Here is a 23,588-nt window from a genome sequence, read left to right as displayed (position 1 = left end):
GTCCTGCACCGAAGTGGTGGAACGAACTTCCCCTGGGTGTCCGAACAGCAGAGTCCAACGCTCGCTGTCTTCAAATCCAGACTGAAGACCCTCTTCCTCTGAGAGTACTCAGGCGAAGAGAAGAGTACTATGGTCTCCTTACTGACTTGTGTTTAGTAGAATCTAAGATTAAAGGATCTTTGAATTTCTAGCTGAGATTTTTCTTAAATAAATAGCAAAGCACTTTTGTAAGTCGCTCTGGATAAGAGCATCTGCTAAACACCTTAAATGTAAATGTAATACAACTGATTCTTCTCTAGCTAGTAAAAAGGGACCAATCACCATGTGATTTGTAGAAAGCTTGGCCCCCTAACTGCTCTCAACTACATCTCATAACCTTGTGATTAGGACCGCCATCGCTAAACCCCAGTTCTCGGTAGTGTGAAAAGAATGCAGAGTAGATACTGTGAACTGTTGGCTCTCATTCCTATTGCGCAGTTATTGCATCACGATATTCCCAAGCTATATCGGCTACAGAGACAACTGAACTAAACTGAACTGTTCAAAAGCTACTTTTCCTTAGCTCACCTTTTTGGCTTGAATCATTACAACCTACGCAAAAAGAGTGGCTTATATTCAAGGTACCGTAAAAAGTTACCCGGAAAACGTTTTCCCAAGGTTCCCCCCGTTCCCACAAGAACAATACAAACACATTCAATATTATTTTATTGGGAATTAAACTTGGACGTAAAATCTCACGTCCGTACATGCGGTGATTAAATTAGCATGTTAAACAAAAACCGAGGACAAAAAAAGGAAAAAAATGGACATAAAGATTTTTTTTTACGCCTCCTTGACTCGTCCTTTCTTACAGACAGAAATGCCGTCTACCATTGAACTTTTTTTTTTGACATTTGTTTAAACAATACAAAGGTAGCAAATATGTGTATTCACCCATTTATTCTTAAAAAAGAAATGCTTTAAAGGCCCGGTGCGGTAGTGATGTAAGGTCAAGACGACTACAGCTCTTCTGATTCATCTGTTCAAGTAACTGTGTCATTGTTGACGTTGGCTTTCCGACGTTTGGCTCCTCTCAAGAGTCATTTCAGCGCTGGTGATTGTTTGGCAGATTTTCAGCTACGCATGGTCCTTAATTACCCAACAGACAAGCTAATGCCCATTTCACTCCTCTTCAGTACCCTACTACACTGACCACACTGTGACAACGTATCCCTCAGCTTGAAGAAGACATAGAAGACACCTCGCTCGGGTAGTTGGACAGTGATCATTTTTTTGGGGGGAACAATCCTGGATCCTTTTTTTTATTATTTATTTATTTATTTATATATTTTTTAACCTCCTCAGCTTTGCTTTCTCATATCTGCAGACCTAAGCAACACAATTAGAGCAAACTCAAGATCTATCTATCTACCCTTAAACAGTTCAACATAAAGCCTGAGCCCTGAGACTCCTTCTACGTAATCCAGTAGAATAACCAAAGAGACAAAGTTTCATACTGTAATCCACAAACTGCTGGCAGAACAGGAGGGAAGCTACTTGCAGCTTACGCTTATGGAGGTTATGTGTGGTGTGGGAATGTGTGTGTACGTCTTTGTCTGACCACAAGAACAGAGCAAACATGGTTCCATCATGAACAGCCAACTCTGTAACTTGGGTTTCCCTCAGAACGAATCGCGGCTCAGTAAAATGTGGGTATCCCGTTCAGCCAGATGTGAATCCAAACCTCTTTTTATTGCCTTTCAGTCCCAGTCGGGCTCTTTTCCTTGTCATCACTTCTTGTCACGTTCTGCCGATAAAATAACTCAAGAGAACTTATTTCTTCATCCGTGACACTTCTCGAGGCCTGGAGAGGAAATATGAATAGAGTGAAATTAGCACATGGTCGTGTTGAAAGCTTGAGGAAATTATTGAAATTATGGCAGAGCACTCAAGAGCAACACCGCACTACACAGAAGAAGACGCCGACGACCAAATGGAAGAGAATGAAGGTCATCACTGCAAGACCTACTCTTGCACCGAAAGACTGGGAGTAGTCCTAGACTCATTTGCTTTTTAAAAACACTGGACCAGATTAATTAGTCATCCAACATACATGGGAAAAGTTGAAGCTGTCTGCTGCCCCCTTGTGGTAGTCACTGCCAATGCAGAGGTCAGCAAGTACTGAGCGCTCTTTTGGATGGCAGCCCACTACAGCAATGGCTAGTTTTTATTGCTTTAAATTGATGAATTATTCGATTTTTCCATCCCTTCCTTTGTTTAAGGCCCTTAAATAGCTTCCTTTTACAACTGTCGAGTCCCAGCAGACACTCCTGCTGCTTTGGTGCGCATTGTTGGTTCTTTGCAGATCTCTAAATAAAACTATACACCATGACTTTTATTTTATTTTGTGCATCGTAAAAGTGTCAGTCACCCTTATTAGGCAAATATAAATAACCACTTAGATTCTGGGTTCAGTTCTGGGTCTCCAGAAAACGAAAACAACCACAAGGAGGCAGACATCCCTTTGACTCCCGCCACCACCACCACTGCACACGCATCCACCCACCTACTTCTACTCCATGCCGCTTGCTCTGCTCTGTGCCTGGTTGCTAAGCAGCAGCTTCCTGCCTTCCTCGTAGTCGTCCTGGTCGACGCTGACCAGCAGCCTGACTCCTTCCTGGCCCGCCGCTCTCTTTAGAGAGTCCGTGATGAAGACGCCCTTCAGAGCCTCTAGGAGGGCCCCGCTCAGGTAGTCGGCCCAGAAGGCGTCCAGGTTGGCCAGCTCGGAGAACTTGATGTCGCAGACGATGGAGCCGAGGTCACGAGCGCGGAGCAGCATGCTGGCGCGGCTGAACAGCTCGAACTGCCGCTCCAGGGGCTGCTGCTTGTCCGAGGAAACCCTCCCGCGTAAGGCCGACTCGTGCTCGGAGTATTCCGCCCGGACCCGCAGCCGGATGTCTGCGATGAAGATGGAGGGGGGAGAAAGAAGGAGGAGAGGTGGAAGGGAATGATAGGGAAAGGGGGAATGACAGGTGGCAACAGATGGGTGAATGAATGGAGAAGTGAAGCAGTGGTGGGTGATGAGCAAAAATGGGGAAGGGGAGGACGTAGGGTAACGGAGGTGATGGACGGAGAAGTGAGATTGAAAGGAGGCATGAATGGAACGCAGAACAGAGGAGTGATCAAAGCAAGGTGAAGATGAAAAAAGGGATAAAAGGTGGAGAAATAAGAGAGAAAGCTTTGTCAATTAGCGCACTGAGAGGTTGGCATGCCAACAAACAATTATGTGGCTGCTTTGATTATCTTTTTCATTTAAGGAGATCTAAGAAGGTTCCTTCAGAGTAACAGAAGGTCTCGGAGAGCGCGAATGGCCTGGCCAGGTTCACATTTGTTAGATCTTAGGGTAGATCTGGCTATAAATGACGGGGCATCAAGCATTCCAAGCTCCACAGCAAAAGGCTTTGACAGTGAGGACGGAGAATGAAACTAAAACTCGTAGAGGAACATTCAACTGATCCAAACGAGGGTACAATTGAATGTTCATCAACATCGGATTGAAAGATGAGAATATCGATTTCAGTTGAAAAAAAGTCGAGCAAATTCTGGGGGTGGGAACAATGGATCTCGCAGAAGGCCCTTCGCTGCGGGCACGCTCGTCTTTCAGCTTGCTTTTATAGCTGGACGGGCGTACTCAATAAAGCAAGCGTGACCCAACGTGGTGGCGTTGACGCAACGTTCCCTTCCATCACTTTCAATGAATACAGGTCACTTGAACTGCGTAGAAATTACGGCCACGGTAATGAAGGTCTCTCTTTGGGAGGCAAGGGCATTGACTTTGGGCATTTCAGCTTTGAGAAAGTTCTTAAAAGTCCATCAACGTTGGGCGTGGTTTTACCGTTTTTATGCCCCAAACCAAATATACTTAGTCTTGTCAACCCCCAACCGCGCCCCACCCCGCCGAAGTTGGGCCGGCAAATCAGCACTTTTTGCTTTTCATGTTTCACAGTGACCAGTAGTCAAAAGTAACAGACAGCTATTTAAAAGCTTGGCTCTACCACAGGGTGGTTTTTGAGAACAGGAGGAGGAACTGATGTCATGCAACAGCACAGGGCACAGAGACGGCAAGATACGATTGGAGGATACATACTGAACCAGAGCTTCGCTGTGATGTCATTTCCTTTCATGTCATTTCATGAGGTCTGAGGAGGAAGTGGGCCCATCGATCTTCAGAACATTGCTGCAACACAAATCCAGTGTTCCTACACCAAAACTCTACTCCCAACCCAACTCGCATTTGTTGAGCTCATACATTTTATTGTGAGGGGGTACAGAAATCACTACAGAGGGACTGGAATGAGCTCAGGTGTTTCTTTTTTTTTTTCTTTTTTTTTTTTCAGGAGACAAATCTGGTTGTAAATCTTAGCAAAGGTGATCATTTCAAGGTTTCCCAGAAATTCCAGAATGTTTAAATTCAAGCAGAAAAGTCAATAAATCAATTTTCAGCAGTTTATGCAAGTCAAGGGTAATTCAAAATGCAAATTCAAGGTTGTTTTTTTTTTTATGAAAACCAAAGAACCAGCTATTCATCTATCTAAAAGTAACACAGTTCTCATGTACAGTGCCAGACAGTATGCCATCAATACTACAGGGCCATTACTAAAGGCAGTTGTTAAAAGTCAAACTGTACTTGCCCAGTTGTTCTTGCTTGTAAAAAGTGTACAACGTGTACAACACATTCTTCTTTGACATCAAACAAGGCTGAAACTTCTGCAGGACAAAAATCAGTCAACTGAAGATGAACCAATTTGAAGAAACATCTCCAAGCCAAATAAGTGAACAGCTTTCTTGGTAACTACCACAAATATGCACACCAACTTACCCAGAGGTCTGACAGGCCATGTCCTTTATTTCCATGAAAAGAAAATATTATATTTACATTTTCATTTACGGCATTTAGCAGACGCTCTTATCCAGAGCGACTTACAAAAGTGCTTTGCTATTTGCTCAAGAAAAACCTCAGCTAGTTTAAATAGACTAATAGTTCAAAGATACCTCTAAGCTTTAGACATTACTAAGCACAAGTCAATAAGGTGACCATAGTACTCTGCTATTCGAGGGAGGGTTTTCAGTCTGCGTTGGAAGACAGTGAGCGACTCGGCCGTTCGGACACCCAGGGGAAGCTCGTTCCACCACTTTGGTGCCAGGACAGAAAAAAGCCTGGACGCTCGTCTTCCGCAGATTTTGAGGGATGGCGGGCCATACTTGAAGCTCGAAGGGCTCTAGTTATATATATATATATATATATATATATAAAAACACAAATCAGAATATTATAACCACCCCTGGTTTGGAACGAACCCATTACATGAGCTTCGACAGCCATACATGAGCACTTTGTAGTTCTATTCTCCACTCGAACCAGCGCAACACATACCGCCAATGGAGTGTCATTGCAGTGCTGAAAATGACCCACAACCCAAAAACTGCTTTGTGGTGAACAACAAACAGGGTAAAAGGAAGCTGACAAAGTATGCTGAGAAACAGATGTACTACAGTCTGGAATTATAGAACTACACAGTGCTCCTATATGGCAAGTGGGCCATTTTCTGATATGGGCCATTTTCTGATATGACTGTGTATATACACCAGCTCTCAAAACCATGCAAAAAATGCAAGTGCGAAAAAAAAAAAAATGCACCAAGCATCCATTGACTAAAGTTTGCAACAGCAGGTTATAACCCACATACCAAATTTTGAGGTTAGATGATGAGAATAAAAACAACAGACATGATTCTTGTCGAATTTCCAGGAGATCCCAGTGTTTTTACCACTTCTTTATATTACACTTACAATAATTTCCCTCAAACCTTTAAGCCATGACGGACTTACAGCTCTCCCATGTGACTCTTTATTTTTAAATAATAATTGAGTAGGAATTTAGTAGATTTCTTTTAAAAGTTTACTTTTAAAACTAGTTCTTTAACAATTTAAAAGTTCCTCACACTCACAAACAAATCTGGCTTCTCATTTGGTTGCATGGAACTTCATGACCTGTCAGGCTCATGGCAAGCTGGTGTGGAATAACTGTGAGAGTCTTTACCTACAAACACAGGAGTTCTGATTTCACTTCAAATCAAGTTTGTTTTAACTTTGATTTTTTTTTTTCACTTTATATTTCACACAACAAACTGAGAACGACCAAATTGTCAAAACTTTTTTTTATGTCCTCCAAAAGAGATCAATTAAAAGTTTACATTCACACAACACTTTCCACTGTGTTCCATTAGTTTCATTTGAAGGCATCTCATAGAGTCATGCAGACAGGACAGTTGTTGTTTTTTTCTTTAAGAGAACATTGATCATCATAGAGCCTCTATTTTAATGACTTTAGAGGTGATTCAGCACAGGAAACATGAACAAACAACAGAAGCTTTTGTCTGATGATGGGCTAGATCTCCACCTTTTACAAAGTTTTAGCAAAATGACATGAACCCACGGCGGAGATGCTGTTTGTGCTTTCTTTTTGTTCGGTTTTTTTTTTTTTTTTTAAATACAAAATCAACAAAAAGTGAACAAAATAAAAACAATGTTTCTTTCCCAGTAAAGCAGCACCTTTTTCCAGTAAAGCAGCACCTTTTTTTCCAGTAAAGCAGCACCTTTAAGCTCCGTTTTATGCGGAGTCGCTCCTTGCGAAGAGCTTCCACACTATATCCATCCCTCTTTTCTGATGAGCAACAAACCAAGACGGAAGGAGAGAGAACGAGAGCAGGCAGCTGACCAGCCGCTCTCTAGGGCCAGTTTCGGCCCTTTTATCTTGTTCGTTAAAAGTTCACTCTCTCCCTCTCTTGGTATGTGAGGATGGCCAACTTGTTTTGTCCCTGACACTTGAGTCAGTCTGTTTTTCAACTGTGGACACAGAGGAGAGAAAGAGAAACAGAGAGAGAGAGAGAGAGAGGCAAGTTTGGGATGAACGTTTTTCAAAGGTTCTTCCTTTGTTGGGGTCAAGCACATAGCAGGCAATTTCAAAAACATCTGAAAATGTGTAAAAGAAGGCAAAAAAAATGTCCAGTGATTGAAATTCTTTAAATTTTAATTTCCAATATAAACTTTATTTTAAAAATGAATAATCTATAATCATTTTAATATATGGTATCATTTAAAAAAAAAAAGGGGGGGGGCTCATTTCATAAAACACTTCATATCAAATATGTAAATGGTATTACTGTTACATTTTGGAATCACTTGCTATATTAATAATAATAATAATACAAAAGTAGTCTTTGTTAGATTTACAGAATATATAAAGAATTTTATGTAAAGTACATTTGATTTAATATTTCAAAGATTACATTAATAAAAGTATTAACGCTATATTGCAATTGCATAAATATATAGCTTTTTTAAACAAACTATATGCCTTGAGATTTCAGCTCCAATTTTGAAGATATTTCTATGTATAAATGTAGATATACAATTCTATACATTAATTTGATCATAACTTTGATTTGACTTTATTCTTTAATAGCAATACAGCTTTCTCAGTCATTTTAGAATATTGTACAGTATATGTTGTGTCCATTAGTAAGTCTATTACTATCCTTTAAAAAAGTAAATACTTGTAATAATAAATAACAATTAATAATAATAATAAAAAGCATGTCTACAGCTAAATGTGTAAATAAATCATGTTTTCAAATGAAAACTTTTTAATTTGTTTAGTTTATGTTTTCAACCTCTAAAGGTGCACAGCACAGATTTTGAACAGTTAAGTGGGTCATTTCAGCATCAGAGGACATTTCTGATCTTGTATAAGAGACAAATTATTTAAAAGAACTACTGGGGCATCTCAGCATGGTGTACAACTAAAATAAATTTGAACTTTTAAATGTTTTGTTTGTGCTCATATGTCAATCCTGCTATGGGTAGATGGCTATATGAGGGGAATATCTTGTAGAATCATTTATATTTTAGAACAGTTCATTGATATCCAATGAACGAAATAACAATTGATAAATTTATCAAAAGCTATTTTATATTTAGTTATAATCTTCACATAACAATACCACACATCTAACATATTATTCAAAGAAAATTACATTAAATATGTATGTATTTATAAAGTAATATGCTTACATCTTAAGCATATTTCTTTATAAATACAAACAGATTTAATAAATGTATTACTTATTTCATTAGGGATCAATGAAGTGTTCTACAATATGAATAATAGTATATAATATAATAATCAATATTCAATTTTTAGATTTCTAGTACATATGTTTGCAATATTTTCTTAAATATCTGTAAATAAGGGGATTGACAGTGTAAATGGTATTAAACAAAGCAATCAATAATGTTTATTTTGCTGTTAGTTTATTTTAATGTAATATTGTAGTGTTTTAAATATTTTAAAGGCTTCTCAGATTAGGTTCTGACCGACAAAATGAAACACTTATGGCTTTTAACTTTTGTCAATTTAATAAAAAGCAAATACTGCATAATAGTAAAAAATAACAGTAAGTTTTTTTTATAAATAAACTAAGTAACTGTAACTTCAAAACACTTCACACATCATCAAGGCTTGAAATGTAACGTCTATCAATCGAATAAAACCTTTTGAAAGATTCAAACTTTTTAAAATCACTTTTTCTGGTGTCATATTAGTGCATCTATACATACTGAAATTAAATGTTAAAATACCTTAAATGTTAAATAGAATGCATTTGTAAATTCATTTTCTTAATTTGCCATGAATATACATAGGCACATTTATATATATTTTGTGCCCCAGCCTTGACCGCAATGCAGTAGTATCAACCCTGTTACAATAGAGCACTAACCGGGTTGAAGATAACAGGGCTGACAATTAGTATGTTAAATCTGCAATTGCTAGGAATGTGATGAACATGGCCAGACAGCTCAAATATTTTAATAACATTTTTAAATATATTAGAATGTTTCAAACACATGATTTAAGTGTAACTGGGTGAAAAGTGTACAAAAACATGCTGTAAAAAGTGTCAAAAAAGAAGTAACCGCTAGTAATTTTTGCATCTTTTTAGAAGTAAAATTAAAATAATAAATACATTTCAGCAGTGTTTTCATTATTTAGTTATTAGTCTATTTTAGAGTTAAAAATGTTGATGCTTGATGTATAGTATATAAAAAGAAAAGTATTTTTTTTTTTAAATGTCAGTGTAGCAGAGATTGTCCTCACATGCTAAAATGACTCAAATAATGCATTGATTTAGGTTTTATGAATGAGGCCCCAGATCTTTTCCTATAAACTCAACTCATACAGATTCACTTTCAGATTATAATCATGTGACTGTTCCATAAAGCGAACCATTTTACTACCTGGATGGGACTATGCATGGAGCTACATTGATTGATTGATTGATTGATTGATTGATTTTTGGCCACAGCATCTCGACTTGATTCAATTTCAATATCAAAGTCATGGAATTTGTAGGCATGAACACTTCTTGGTTTCACTGTTGGGTCGTTTTCCTCAGAACTGCTCACACAAAGAAACCAGATGGATTTTCTTCTTATTATTATTATTATTTTTAAATGCGTCCAGAAGTCGGGTCCGAAGGGTTTGGGTGCTTCTTTTGCAGATTTGGAAGATTTCAAATGGGGAAAAAATATATATATAAATATGAGCTCACGTTCGGGAGGTCTATAAGAGCTTCCCACTGAATAACACGAATCATTTTAGAACATCCCCGCCCAACCCCACCCCACCTCCAAAATAAGCGTAGCATTAGGGTAGATGCACAAGGTAGACATAACCAAAACAGCTCTTTCTTAGGAGTTTTCCATGTTTTAGAGTCAGTTCTGTGAAAGTCTGAGGCCAACAACTTCTCCAGAATATTGTATCATGTCGTAGTTCCTCCAGGTCTACTACAAATTCCCTAGCAGCTACATTTTAAAAAGGGAGAAAGTTCTCTCTGCAAGGTTTGAGGAAGTGCACTGTTCGAAACTCTAGGAATTTTAGCACTTTCGCCCCTCCTCCTAGCCGAGTGAGGAAGGTAAACTCTTTACCTTAGACATGGACCGGGCCTCATGAAGGAGAGAGCGAGCGAGAAAGCTCACGCTTGGCTCGACAGTGTGTATGATCGCACAGAGAGGACAGCACACACTCTAGTGTTGTGTGCGCTCTCTCTTTTCTCTCTCTATCCATTCTCCTGCTTTTTCTACCCATTCCTGAGTCAACCTGCTGGAATCAAATGTGGAGTCAACACAGCAAACAGCATTTTTTAGCAGTTTCAGGAGCAACAAAAAGGTCAAAGCTCAAAAGGGCATTCATGGCACAGCAGGACTGTAGTTTGAAATGGGGAGGTGGTTAAATCTAAAGCTCCAGGGTCATCAGTCATCAGGTAAAGCACAGAACAGTACTTCTCCATTGCTGAACTCTGCCTCCGTAAGCATGTACGGCTTCTTCTGTAAGTACTGGAACAGTGTAGCCTTGTTGTTTCTTCTCAGTCAGTTTGGCTTAAATATGAAACGACTAATATGAAGCACTGATACAGAAAACCTTCTTTAATCTCAAGGTATCGTTTTGGAATAACAACACAGTTCATATTTCTATCCATTTTGAATACAAATAAATTAAAAATTAAAAAAGCTCAGTTCCCTTCATGCAGTAAAAAAAATAAATAAATCAATATTTCGAACTTTCTCCTCCATAAAGAACCGATGTGTAGCCAATATGCAGTTTTTTTAATAAGAACTAAGAATAACTTTATAGAAGATTATACTAATATAAAGAACCAGAATTACAAAGCTGATATTTAGAACCAATATTTAGTATCTGAAGCAATATTAAATGTTGATTTTATTTAGAACCTATTTTTAGTATGAAATTTAGAACCAATATGTACTAGCTGATCCTTGGAACTCCCCCTTGAAATAAACAACCAATAATTACTAAACCAAAAACACGGATTCTTGAAAAATATACAAATAAAAACATAAAAATAAATAAAACTATACAGTGTGCGTTATATGTAGCTGTTGATATTTAGAATGAATTTAGAGCCAATATTTAGAACTCTCTCCTTCACGTAAAGAACCACCAATACCAGAACCACCGTGTAACCAATATGCTGATTTTTATAAGTTATAAAGTTTCAAAGTTTATATTGAAAGACTCTCTCTGTGATAAAGAACCAATATTGCATAGCTGATATTTAGAACCAATAATAAATGCTGATTTTATTAAGAACCTATATTTAGTATTATATTTAAAACCAATATGTACTAGCTGATACTTGCAACTCCCCTCTTGTAATAAACAACCAATAATCACTAAGCCAAAAATATGGATTCTTGAAAAATAAACATAAAAAACTTATAAAACTATAAGTATGCGTTATATGTAGCCGTTGATATTCAGATTTAATTTAAAACCAATATTAAGAACTCTACCCTCTCTACAATCTCAATATTTAGATTTACCTACCTTCTTTCAGATTTTATTTATTAACAGAATTTGGCTGCTCATGTTACTTATCATGTTAATTAGCATCTGTATTTTATTTATTTTTATTTTTTTAACTCCCTCTTTTAATATTTAGAATGCAGTATTTGTTTTTTAGAACCAATGTTTAGTAGCTGATACAAACAATACATTTTGAAAACAAAACAAAAAAACAAACAAACAAAAAAACTATGAAGACAGCAGAAACTATATTCTTATTTTGGTGGCCGAACTTTAAAAACCAATAAAGAACCACTATTTAGTAGCTGTTATATAGATCCAAAATGTAGTAGCTGAACAAGTTTATACTGAAAGACTCTCTCTGTGATAAAGAACCAAGATCACATAGGTGATTTTTAGAACCAATATTGAGTATCTGGTATATAGAAGCAATATTAAATGTCGATTTTATTTAAAACCTATATTAAGTATGATATTTAGAACCAAGTAAGTATTTATGTAAAGTATATAAGCTGATGTTTAATAAATTGTTTATGAATAGTAGGTGTGTGACTTTTAGGATGGGTCCATTTACCACCCTGTTACAGTGAGTCCAAGAAGTATTTGATCCCTTGCTGATTTTCTTTGTTGGCCCACTAATAAAGACATGATCATTCTATACTTTTAATGGTAGATGTATTCTTACATGGAGAGACAGAATATTAAAAAGAAAATCCAGAAAATAAATCTAAGGAATATATATTAATTGATTTGTATTTCATGGAGTGAAATAAGTATTTGATCCCTTAGTATTCATTAGCAGTTCTGGCTTTTACAGACCAGTTAGACACTCCCAATCAACTTGTTACCTGACCTGAAGCCACCTGTTCTCACTAATCACTTGTGTGAAAAACACCTGTCCACAGAATCAGACAGATCACACAGATTTCAAGTCTCCAACATGGGTAAAACCAAAGAGCTGTCACAGGACCTCAGAGTCAGAATTGTTGACCTTCACAAAGCTGGAATGGGCTACAAAAAGATTAGTAAGGTGTTGGATGTGAAAGTAACAACTATTGGTGCAATTATCAGAAAGTTTAAAGAGTATAACATGACAATCAACAGACCTCGGCCCGGTGCTCCAAAGAAGATTTCGCCTCGTGGGGTGGCAATGATGCTGAGAACAGTCAGAAATCGTCCTGCAACCACTCGGCAGGAGTTAGCAAATGACCTGAAGGCAGCTGGGACCACAGTTTGCAAGGAAACAATTGGCAACACTTTGCGCAACAATGGATTCACATCCTGCAGTGCCCGAAAGGTACCCCTGCTGAAGAGAGCACATGTGGAGGCGCGCCTCAAGTATGCCAATGATCATTTGAAAGATGAACCAAGTTATTGGGAGAAGGTTTTGTGGTCAGACGAGACCAAAATTGAACTTTTTGGCCTCAACTCCACCCGCCATGTGTGGAGGAAGAAAAATGCTGCCTATGACCCCAAGAACACTGTGCCCACCGTCAAGCATGGAGGTGGAAGCATAATGTTTTGGGGGTGTTTCTCTGCCAAGGGTACAGGGCTACTTCACCGCATCACTGGGAAGATGGATGGAGCCATGTACCGCACAATCCTGAGGGACAACCTCCTCCCCTCTGCCAGGGATCTGAAAATGGGCCGTGGTTGGGTCTTCCAACATGATAACGACCCTAAACATACAGCAAAGGCAACAAAGGATTGGCTCAAGAAAAATCACATTAAGGTCATGGAGTGGCCCAGCCAGTCGCCAGACCTCAATCCGATCGAAAATCTATGGAGGGAGCTGAAGGTCAGAGTTGCCAAGCGACAGCCCACCAACCTTCATGATTTAGAGAGGATCTGCAAAGAAGAGTGGGCCAAAATTCCCCCTGGTGTGTGTGCTAAACTTGTGGTTAACTACAACAAACGTCTCACCGCTGTGCTTGCAAACAAAGGCTTTGCCACTAAGTATTGAGTGTGTTTGGCAAGAGGGATCAAATACTTATTTTCCTCATTGAAATACAAATTAATTAAAATATATTCTTTAAAATTATATTCTGGATTTTTGTCTTGATATTCTGTCTCTCCATGTTAGAATATATCTACCATTAAAAGTGCAGAAGGATAGTGTCTTTATTAGTGGGCAAACAAAGAAAATCAGCAAGGGATCAAATACTTCTTGGACTCACTGTATATACTATTATTTATATATTAAGTATGACATTTAGAACCAATATGTACTAGCTGATACTTGGAACTTCCTTCTTTGTAATAAAAAACAATAAATACTAAACAAAAAACATGGATTCTTAAAAAATAAAAAGTAAAAATAACTAAAAGTATAAGGAATTAAATTCTCCTATTTTATCCACCAAAACCTAAAATGTTACAGAGCGAGATACCGTAAAACAACTTCAGTGCTGGGGTAAGAGCTTCATATGCGTCGTTTCATCAGTAAGCCAAAACAAAGAGTGAACGGTCTCAGTACTTACAGCACAGCCATGTACCTTCTTACTTTATCTGGATTTCTCCTTATAACTCCTTATAATCTCATTCTGGGTCGCTGAAGTTTTGGAGGAAGTGAACCGATCAGTATTGAGGAGTGGTGAGGATAACTGGGGGGGGGGGGGGGGGGGTTGAAGGATAGGAAGGATAGGAAATCTCATCCATTCTGCTGCAGCAGACACAGTAAACTTCGGTAGGTTTGGTTAGAGAGGACTGGAGCTAAGCTCTAGCGTGGAAGTGGACCTACGAGATACAGGCATAAGGGCTGGTGCAATCTCAATGACCATCGTTGTCTTTACCGTCATTTTCAGCAACTGCATTTCATTCAGTATCTCAGCATTTATAAATGTTGTGCATTAGGGAGAGGGAGGACGAGAAACAGAAAGAGAGAGAGAGAGAGAGAAAATGAAGAGGCTAAAAAGAGAAAGTTGAGAATGGGGGGGGGGGGGGGGGGTTCTTGGTTGTGAGGCTTTGTGAATTAGACTAGTGATGGGCATCTGGAGTAATTTTGAGGTTGAGTACTCAGGAAAGGCTTAAGAAACGGCTAAATGCTGATCGGCAGTAGGAAGCAGCTGCTTGCTCTGTACGGTCCTCCAGATGTGACGGCAACGATCCTTTAAGAGCAAGAGTTAAATATTACATTGAGACGGTCTTTAGACGTCAGATCTGACTGAATTTGCTTCTTGTGGGTCTGTTTTTGTTGAAGGACTAACAGATCAAGACTTTTCAACGGAGTAAAAAAAAAAAAAAAAACCCTGGTTTTACAACAACCAACCATCCAACAATGTGGGGTTGTGCAGGTTGTATTTCCAGTTAGAGCGAGGAGGTGGCAGTTCCTGTCCATGATGAGCAACAACAGGCTAACTGTACCTTCAACTGTACTGTAACTTCAAGAAGGTATTGGGCTTTATACCCTATAAATAGTATTTTACTAGACTCTTGGGCTGATTAGCTCAAATTTAGTCAACTAAAGTACTGAATATCTAAAAAGTCAGCCAATGCCCCATACTTTAAGGTGCCATAGAAAGAGTTTATCAAGTATTTAAGCTGATGTTAAATAAACTGTTTAAGGACAGTAGGTGTAAGACTTTTGGGATGGGTCTATTTGCCACCCTGTTATTTTTTTGATTTTTTATCTCAGAGTGAGACTCCCTGGTTTTCCTTTCTATTTGAGCAAATTATGAGCTCTGCTTTATTGGCGTGTTAACGTCACCATGATAGACCATAGCTGCATATCATAATATAGCATAGATTAGCCTAGTCTGAACAAGCACAAAGTCTTTTTTGCAATTATTCAGAGTCAGATGATGACACTGTATACTCAGTCCTGCTGTATACCCTGGTTCCTCTCGGCATGGTGTGCGGTTAGCTAGCTGAAGAGACTGTGCCCTTCTTCCAGCGAGGTGGTACCTTGCGCTGACACTCCTTGCCGGGGGTCTGTCGACTCGTTGGACGTTCCAACATCTAGACTAGCGTCGATTTGCTGATAGGCAGGTTACCAACATGTTAAGTGTTAAGTATTTTTTTTGTTTGTTTAATGTTAAAGAAGGTTTAGGATCTGGTATAGAAGTCATGGGTTAGATAACGAGTACTCAGTTCATTACTCATGCCCATCCCTACATTAACCAGAGAACCAGAGAAATGGAAATGAGGCGAGTATTAACAACGAGAAACACACACACACACACAAACCACACAGACAGTAAATACACACAAAAGAGTGTAGAGGAGCTTGATTACACCAAAGGCATCTACTAAACAGACAAGGTGAGTCTCTGACACGAGGTCTTAAGCAGAAAACCACTTAAAAGGTCCACTAAGTAATGCACTTCATTTATTTACCCAGACCACAGCGAACAAACCATCACTGATGGGTTGATTTACTGAACTACGCACACTGATGCTGTGTTCTGCAGCCGTTTTTCATAGTTCCAAGCTCTGGAAGCTCCAAATTTCAGCATATGTGTGACCAGCTGTCTCCAGCCATGATCCTGGAGAGCTACTTTCCTGCAGATTTTGGATCCAACCCTAACCCACCCACCTGATCTAGGGCTGCGTTCCATTTACCTCGGAAGTCGGGAGCTAGGAATGAGTAGACTACTTCAAAACTACAGCTGCTTTGACGATCCTTTAACAGTGTTTTATGGCGAATCTCACCCAAATATGTCCCACTTTTTTATGTCCCAGGTTGCCACTGTTTGCGACACTCGTTGAAAACGCATTGTACGGTATTTTGCACATCCAAACAACATGGAAACAAGTCCACAGATAGACGTTGGACAGCACTGTGTGTATGACTGATTTAATGAGACTAAGTAAATAAACAGTATAGCTTTATTTACGGTGGATGTGCGGTGCGGCCATCTTGGATTTTAAAGTCTGGGTTGGTGAGGCTCTCGTGACTTTTAGAGTAGGAAATATGACTTGAAGGGGCGCTACACTTGAAATCTCCTACCTGGCTGTAGAATGAGTCGACATCAGAGTTCAAACGGATCGCAGCCTTACTAATTACCGCCTTCAAAGCAGTCGCACTTGACTGGCTGGAATGGTGAGGGTAAGATTTGGGCTGGAGCTGGAACCTGCAGGAAGGTAGCTCTCCAAGAGGAGGGCTGGAGACCACTGGTCATCGGTTTATCAGTTGATGATTGTTGATTTAATTTATCTGCATTTGTACCAAGGGTTTCAAAAGTTTCGGAATCAAACACAGTAATATACAATATGTAATATTATTACGTATTTAACGTACATGTTCTTGTACTTGTTCATGTCAGGTAACTCACTAGTCCTCGACTGTGGTCAAATCTAGAGAATCAGCTGCTGAGAAGCACATTTAAAATGCAATTTGTGCATCTGGCCTACTCTATATGAAGAAAACCCTTGTCATCAGATCCTTTTAGACAGCCAAGGCTCAGAAAATGACTCCACAATCAGCTCAAACATAGTTTAGAACAATTTGTATCCTCGTTACATTGGAGCGTTTGCTTTACTACTAACCACTGAGGGTGTAACGAGTGATGAAATTAATAGTTTAATCCGATAACGGTTTCTGATACAGCTTAATGGCTGGAGACGTGCCTTACGCTAATCTATTTTCATTGTTATACAAGTACAATACTTGTTGTTGTACAACCCTAGCAGCCATTATTAAGCAACTTCCATATGTTCACTGGGTTTTTAACTTAGTGGACCTTTATCAGCATACATGCTCATGTTTCCGTTCAGTTCGCACCGTCGCTCTAATGAATGCTTTACCTGGTGCGGCACAGCAGCCTTCAAAAACTTAGCAGCGATTTGTAATGCTGGTGAGGCATCCTCGCCTTCCCTCTCCATTCCATTACATTAATCACCCTCTCAGGCTGTTTGAACAGAAAGTGTGAACCATCAGCAAGTTCAAGGATGACCTGAGCATTCAAAAACACAAGATTGCTGAATGAACCCTGGGGAAGCTACACAACACTTCAGTGATGCTCTGATGTGTTGAGGTAAAAGGTAATTACGGTACCTTTGTGTTTTGGGGATGACAAAGCAGGCTTTTTAATGTTTACCTTATTTTAGACCTATTCCAACTGTCTATCCAGGGAAAACGACTGTTTACTGTGCTGTGGTTACTGTGCAAAATGAATCCCCAACTCATCCCAAATACACTGGATGGAGCACCATCATTCCAAAGAACACAGTTCTTCCACTGCTCCACAGCTCAATCTCAGGGGGCTTTAGCCCATGCCTTGCATTAAGCCTGGTGCCAATGGGTTCATCTTTAGGTTTATCTGCTTCACAGAGTCCTATGCTCTTCCTTTTGGCTTGTGTTTGACCAGCTGTGTGTGAGCGGGCATTTGCATAGCTGTGTCAGCAGCAATGGGTGCAACTTAAAATAGCTGAATGCATTCATTAGAAAGGGTGTCCACAAACATTTGGACAGATAGTGTGAGTGGACACGTTGTGTTAATAAACGGTTAGTGATGTGATGTGATGTTTGTTAGAACATCAGTTTAACGATTTGAAAAGTCCCAAATGACCAAAAGTGGACAAAGACCTTCCCACCCTCGTACCATGCTTAAAAAAAAACAAATAAAACCACAATAAATAAAGTTTAACTCTTTCAGGAATCAGCGATGATTAGTTGGAGACTTGCATGATTATAATGCATATCTGACATTTTCTTGCAGTGTAAGAGCTGGTGAACACTCATTTTGATTATTTTTTTATTTCTACATAGCAAAATTATATATTTCCCTTAATGAAGTCTTCTAAAATCCTTAAAAGTGATGGTTTGTTCAGTCATGACTAATTCATTATTAAATAACTACTGATTAGCTAATCTGTGACTACTACCTTCCATTCAGTGCTAGCAACATTAGGACTGATGACGTACTTTGGAGTATTTGAAAGGCTATTCACGCTTGATTAGAGCTCAGTTAAGGACTTTGATCGTTTACTATCAATTTATTACTCGATTATTAATGTAATCGATACGGACGGCCCTACATGTGGTCCTAATTCCATATGATGAAGCCACTGAGAAACATCTGTACTGCATCTGGGAAGTGAATGAGACGGACTGTGCGATCTGTACATGCCTGAAGCTCCCCTTCGCTTTGCTTTGCCCCTGAATGGAAAGCCCACTGCTTTAATTCTGCACCGGGGATAAAGTTAAAAAAAATAATAGTTTGGCGAATAATCTAATTAACGTGACCAATTACTGACCCCGGATGCAGCTGATTATCTGAAACAAGTTGGACAACCGACGTCTGTTGCTAGGCTAACTTGGCCAACAAACACTGGAGTTAGACTAGGGCTGGGCAATATGGTAGAAATAACAGATCACGATATTTAAAGCCTTTTTAAAGCCACAATATTTATCACGACACATGTAATCACAGACTAAAAACATCCATAGCGACAGACTCTTATAAATTACTATTCAATATCTGCTGCACTTAGTCTAATTAACCCTGTCTAATTATACTGTTAGTAATGAAACCTGCCGATGATCAGAAGATGTTTATTAAGCACTAACAGTCTCCTCCATATGCTTAGAAAAGCATACTGTTATCACAATAACAAAAATCATCACGATATGATACAATATCGTCATATTGCCCAGCTCTAAGTTCAACTGTCTCCTATATCAACTCTGTGAAAACACCCAAAATATCTCTTAACTCCTTATTACTTATGTAGCTTTTTGATTAACACATAAACCATAAAGATTTTGGCATGTACTTAACCAAAAACAAATTGGTGACAGTCCAGTGTCCAGTGTCTGTTAGCCATGAAGAAGCACAGAGCGGATATCAAACGTGTCTCAGCTTAATCGACTGCACCTGGGGTCTGTGATCAATCATGTTCATCAAATTTATCACCAAACTGTTCTTTTATGTGGCGAGAGTGCAAAGGCTGATGATCACTCACACGGACGCTAGGATTAGGGTGCTTTCAGACAGGTGAAATGGGAGATATGTAAATGGCACAAGCATGACATTTACATCTAGGTGGGATTCTTTACACTGTTGAGACGTTAATAGGACAGAAATGGGTCACAACGAAATCTAAACTGTGGTGAAATGGAGCAGAGATGAGTAGATGAAGATAGAAGATACCAGAGAGGGAGAGAGGGGGTAGAGAGAGAGAAGAGAAGAGAGAGGGGCAGAAAATATGGGAAGGAGGAAGAACGAAAGAGAGAGATACAATGAGAAAAGAAGGGGAAGTTGTCTTACCGCAGGTCACTTTGTTAGGTATAGGCGGAGGGGCGATTTTGGGCGTGTTCCGGGTCCGTCTGGCTCGGCCACGCCCTCTGCCTCGTTTTTTCCTGGAGGAAGCGTTTGCAGCAACAGCTGAGCCAACACCTGATCATCAGAAACAACACACACACACACACATACATACCGCAGACTGTCATCATTTCATAGAAGCCCCACAACACATCATCACCTCTGTCTAGTCCAACCCAGTTCCTCTTACTGGCTAGGTCTCTTCCTATCACACAATGATACCAAGCTGGGAAGGTGAAGGCCAGCACACAATTCTTTCCTGGAGGTGGAACTGCCAATTCTGTCACGTCATTTATTGACTGGCTAGTATTTTGCTGAGCAATGGGGGAAGAGGGAGGGCCGTCCTACCCACCGAGAGCAAGCAAAGGCAATAATGCTCTCTGGGAAGCCTGGCCATGGAAGGCCTGGTATCTCCGAAAATAGGGCCAACACATAGAATGGCTTATACATACATATATATATATATATATATATATATATATATATATATATATATATATATATATATATATATATATATATATGTATATTTTAAGGGACTCACAGAAACCCTGTAACTCCCATTTTAACTCACCTGTCCTCCAAGGAGATGCTTGTGTGTTTTCCAAGGACTCTGCCTCTGTATGTGAACTTGTGTATGCGAGTCCTCCACTGCTTGATTCTGAGTAGTTTATAGGTTCTCTCTCAGGTGACACTATGAGAAAGATTGCAGTCATTATTATGATTATAACTGCATTATTGCAATATTGATTATCAGTTTCTATATTCACTGTTTTTCCATCATCTCAAAAAAGCAAATTATGTGCCACATTATAGCTTCAAGGCATTTTCCAATTTGTGTGCTGCTACAATCCTAAAATAAGTGACCTATTAAGGGACCTCACCTGTTCTTCTCTTCTTGGTGGAGACGAACGGCAAGAGATCGTGTCGTGTAAGAATCCGAAGGAGCTGCAGCAGAGGTTCCAGGTTCCCTTCGTGCAAAAAGCCACGTCTCTCCAGTTCCAGCAACAGCTCTGTGCCACTTTTGTGTCTGTGGCGACCGAAGGCTAGGCGCAGGTCGCCCTGAGGGCTTATCCTCCGCCAGGCCTCCAGGAGACGTGGGCAAGGAGAGTTTGAGGGCAATTCGGAGTCTGGAGAGACCTCCTCGGTCCATCCCTCTGGATCGAGAGGGTGCCATCCTGGGTAAGCTTCGTCAAGAAGAAAGGACAGCACTTCCACATCAGCTTCTGTCAGCTGGGAGCCCACGATTTCGAAGACTTCGTGAAGAGACAACATGTCATAGTAGCTCAAGCAGTCCGTCTCCTCCCAGTGCAGGGAGTACCTTGGGCAGCGGACTGTTGCCATGATCAGCCGGATCAACCAAATGAGCCTTCTCGTTTCTACAACAGAGACACGTGCTACATGTGTTAATACATATCAACTCATCTTCCAGTCCACCTTAAATGCTGCAGTCTCACATACAGGCGTCTGCACAGAACTGTGCGTTACTGCTAGACTATTTAAGGTGGAACGGAAGATTAGAGCAAAAAGTGAGGGAATACAATACAGTACAGTTGTAAGAGAGATAGGTAACTCCTCTAAGCAGATGATACGTCAAAAAAACATGGACACAAAACAGAGCTGACATGCCCAAACACGCCCTGCCGCACTGCCAGGTTACATCACAGCTCCCAATCACGTGTACAGGTTACGTAATGTCACGTTTCGCAGTGAAAACAGCTGTAGCCGGGTCCGAATAGCCACACACACCTCAAATTCAGCCGTGTTTCAGCTTCTGTCCTCGAAATTACATCGATTGAGGTGAAGCAGGTCGTGCTACGAGCTATCTCCATCAAGGGAACAGTTAACAATACCATCAGTCCTATGTTCTGATGTTTTAAGCATTTAACGCTAGCTATCTCTTTTTTTTTAGTAGGAGGCTGATCTTTACTCAAGATTTTGGTCAGTCTGACACCTAGATCAGTATTTTCAAGCCTACATTACTGTATTTGTACCGTTTCCGGAAACCCTGCGCATTCGGGAATCTTCGGAAAGTTTCGGAAATGTGGCTCGCTAGTCCCCACGTCGGCAACTTTCAGACAATAACACTGTATTATTGAGCTAAACTCGCACATTTTACGCCTCTTAACGTTACAATTCAAAGCTTTTTAGTCTTTATCTATGACTTAAGCAAAGGTTAGACATCATATTCGTATTTAGACTCTCACGAAAGGCGAAAACAGCCGTATTTGTACCGTTTCCACAAACCCTGCGCATTCGGCAATCTTCGGAAATGTAGTTCTCACATCGGCAACTTTCGGCCAGTCAGACAATAACACTGTATTATTGAGCTAAACTCGCACATTTTACGCCTCTTAACGTTACAATTCAGAGCATTTTAAGTCTTTATCCATCACTTTAGCTAGGGTTAGACATCCCATTCGTATTTAGACTCTCAGGAAAGGCGAAAATAGCCGTATTTATACCGTTTCCACAAACCCTGCGCATTCGGCAATCTTCGGAAAGTTTCGGAAATTTAGCTCGCTAGTCCCCACGTCGGCAACTTTCAGACAATAACACTGTATTATTGAGCTAAACTCGCACATTTTACGCCTCTTAACGTTACAATTCAAAGCTTTTTAGTCTTTATCTACGACTTAAACAAAGGTTAGACATCCCATTCGTATTTAGACTCTTAGGAAAGGCGAAAACAGCCGTATTTATACCGTTTCCACAAACCCTGCGCATTCGGCAATCTTCGGAAATGTAGTTCTCACATCGGCAACTTTCGGGTAGTCAGGCAGCAGCACCGTATTATTAAGCTAGCTAGCGCCTAGCGCTCCTCGCCGTCATTACTGTAGCTACGTTTATTATTAATGGAAATGATGAAATTAATTTATGACAGGTGTCTAAACAGCTTTAGGCGGCTGGCCGAGCTGAATAAGGCCGTTGTTGCTCCGCTGGCTAGCACTAACTAACCGAGCGGCGGACTTAGCCTGACACTTAACTATCTAAGCTACTACAGTCGGGTCCAGCTAGCTTAGCAACCAAAACACGAACCTTAACAAGCGCGAGGGTCGAGTAAACTGCCCCCGAATGCAGCTTTTTTAGAGTTTAACGCACTGCTATCAAACTCAGCCGCTCTTCTATTGACGGGAGAAAGCCTTTAGCCGTGCTTTCAGCACAGCTACTTACTCGGGTCGATGCAAGCGGACGCCCACGGTCAGCCTTCCCAAAACATCCCTCAGCGCAGCGCAGCGGAGCGTGCAGAGCAACACCGACCAGCCAATCACAGCCGGCCCTGCGCTCCGACCGTGACGTCTGACAGAGACCGACCAATCACAGCACGCTCCGTGCTGCCTGACGAAAGTCGCCGGTAGCGATGTGGCTGGCTAGCTATAGCTGTGCTGGGAGTGTTGATATTATTAGAAATGAGTGTAATAACATATGTATTAATTTATTAGAATATTTTAATGTGTGTAATATTAATAATGTTTGATATCTATATTTAAAGTGGAAATAAATTTTAAAAATACTATTATTATTATTATTGCTCCATGTGTTATCATTATTATGCTTGTGAAGTATCATGGTAGAAAATGATTAATTATGGACTTTAAATATTTCCTCAATTTAATAAATGATTTAATAAATAATTAAAAATCATACTTCCCGATTTAATACATCGATTCCTCTGAATTTATGATTTATTAAACTGAGGGGACAGTTTATTAATTCAAGGGGTCTTAATACACTATTATGTCTCTGCCTTGATATTGAAATGCTCTTTATTGTTACAACATAATAAGAACTTATTTATATAAGAAATGTATTGCTTTTAATATCAATCCTCAAGTTTATCAACTCACAATGTTGACAATGCTACATTGCAGTGCTGACATATGTACTGTTATATGTCC

General features: G+C 39.7%; 1 protein-coding gene across 4 annotated transcripts; it reads right to left on the bottom strand.

The window, feature by feature from the left end:
- Nucleotides 1-688: 688 nt before the first annotated feature.
- dedd1 (death effector domain-containing 1) lies at nt 689-22,944 on the bottom strand. 4 transcript variants are annotated; one of them, XM_072680513.1, is made up of 6 exons: nt 22,864-22,944; nt 20,574-21,068; nt 20,264-20,383; nt 19,636-19,764; nt 2,546-2,937; nt 689-1,843 (listed from the first exon to the last, which is right to left on the bottom strand). In XM_072680513.1, exons 2-5 carry the CDS (start codon nt 21,031-21,033, stop codon nt 2,552-2,554), a joined length of 1,095 nt encoding a protein of 364 aa, XP_072536614.1. In that variant the 5' UTR covers nt 21,034-21,068; nt 22,864-22,944; the 3' UTR covers nt 689-1,843; nt 2,546-2,551. The 4 variants fall into 4 exon arrangements, with proteins under 4 accessions (XP_072536614.1, XP_072536617.1, XP_072536615.1 ...); XM_072680516.1 differs by having other exon boundaries at nt 2,550-2,937; XM_072680514.1 differs by lacking the exon at nt 22,864-22,944 and adding an exon at nt 22,729-22,827.
- Nucleotides 22,945-23,588: the final 644 nt, after the last annotated feature.

Source organism: Salminus brasiliensis, chromosome 5 (assembly GCF_030463535.1).
Source record: "Salminus brasiliensis chromosome 5, fSalBra1.hap2, whole genome shotgun sequence".
NCBI lineage: Eukaryota > Metazoa > Chordata > Actinopteri > Characiformes > Bryconidae > Salminus > Salminus brasiliensis.
This window is presented reverse-complemented; position numbering and strand designations above follow the sequence as displayed.

Excerpts from the sequence above, each read along its gene's own strand:
- dedd1 (XM_072680513.1), bottom strand. The coding sequence starts at position 21,033 with ATGGCAACAGTCCGCTGCCCAAGGTACTCCCTGCACTGGGAGGAGACG. Across the intron at positions 20,384-20,573 it reads CACCAAGAAGAGAAGAACAG|TGTCACCTGAGAGAGAACCT; the intron begins GTGAGGTCCCTT and ends TCTTTCTCATAG. Across the intron at positions 2,938-19,635 it reads ACCTAACAAAGTGACCTGCG|ACATCCGGCTGCGGGTCCGG; the intron begins GTAAGACAACTT and ends TCTTCATCGCAG.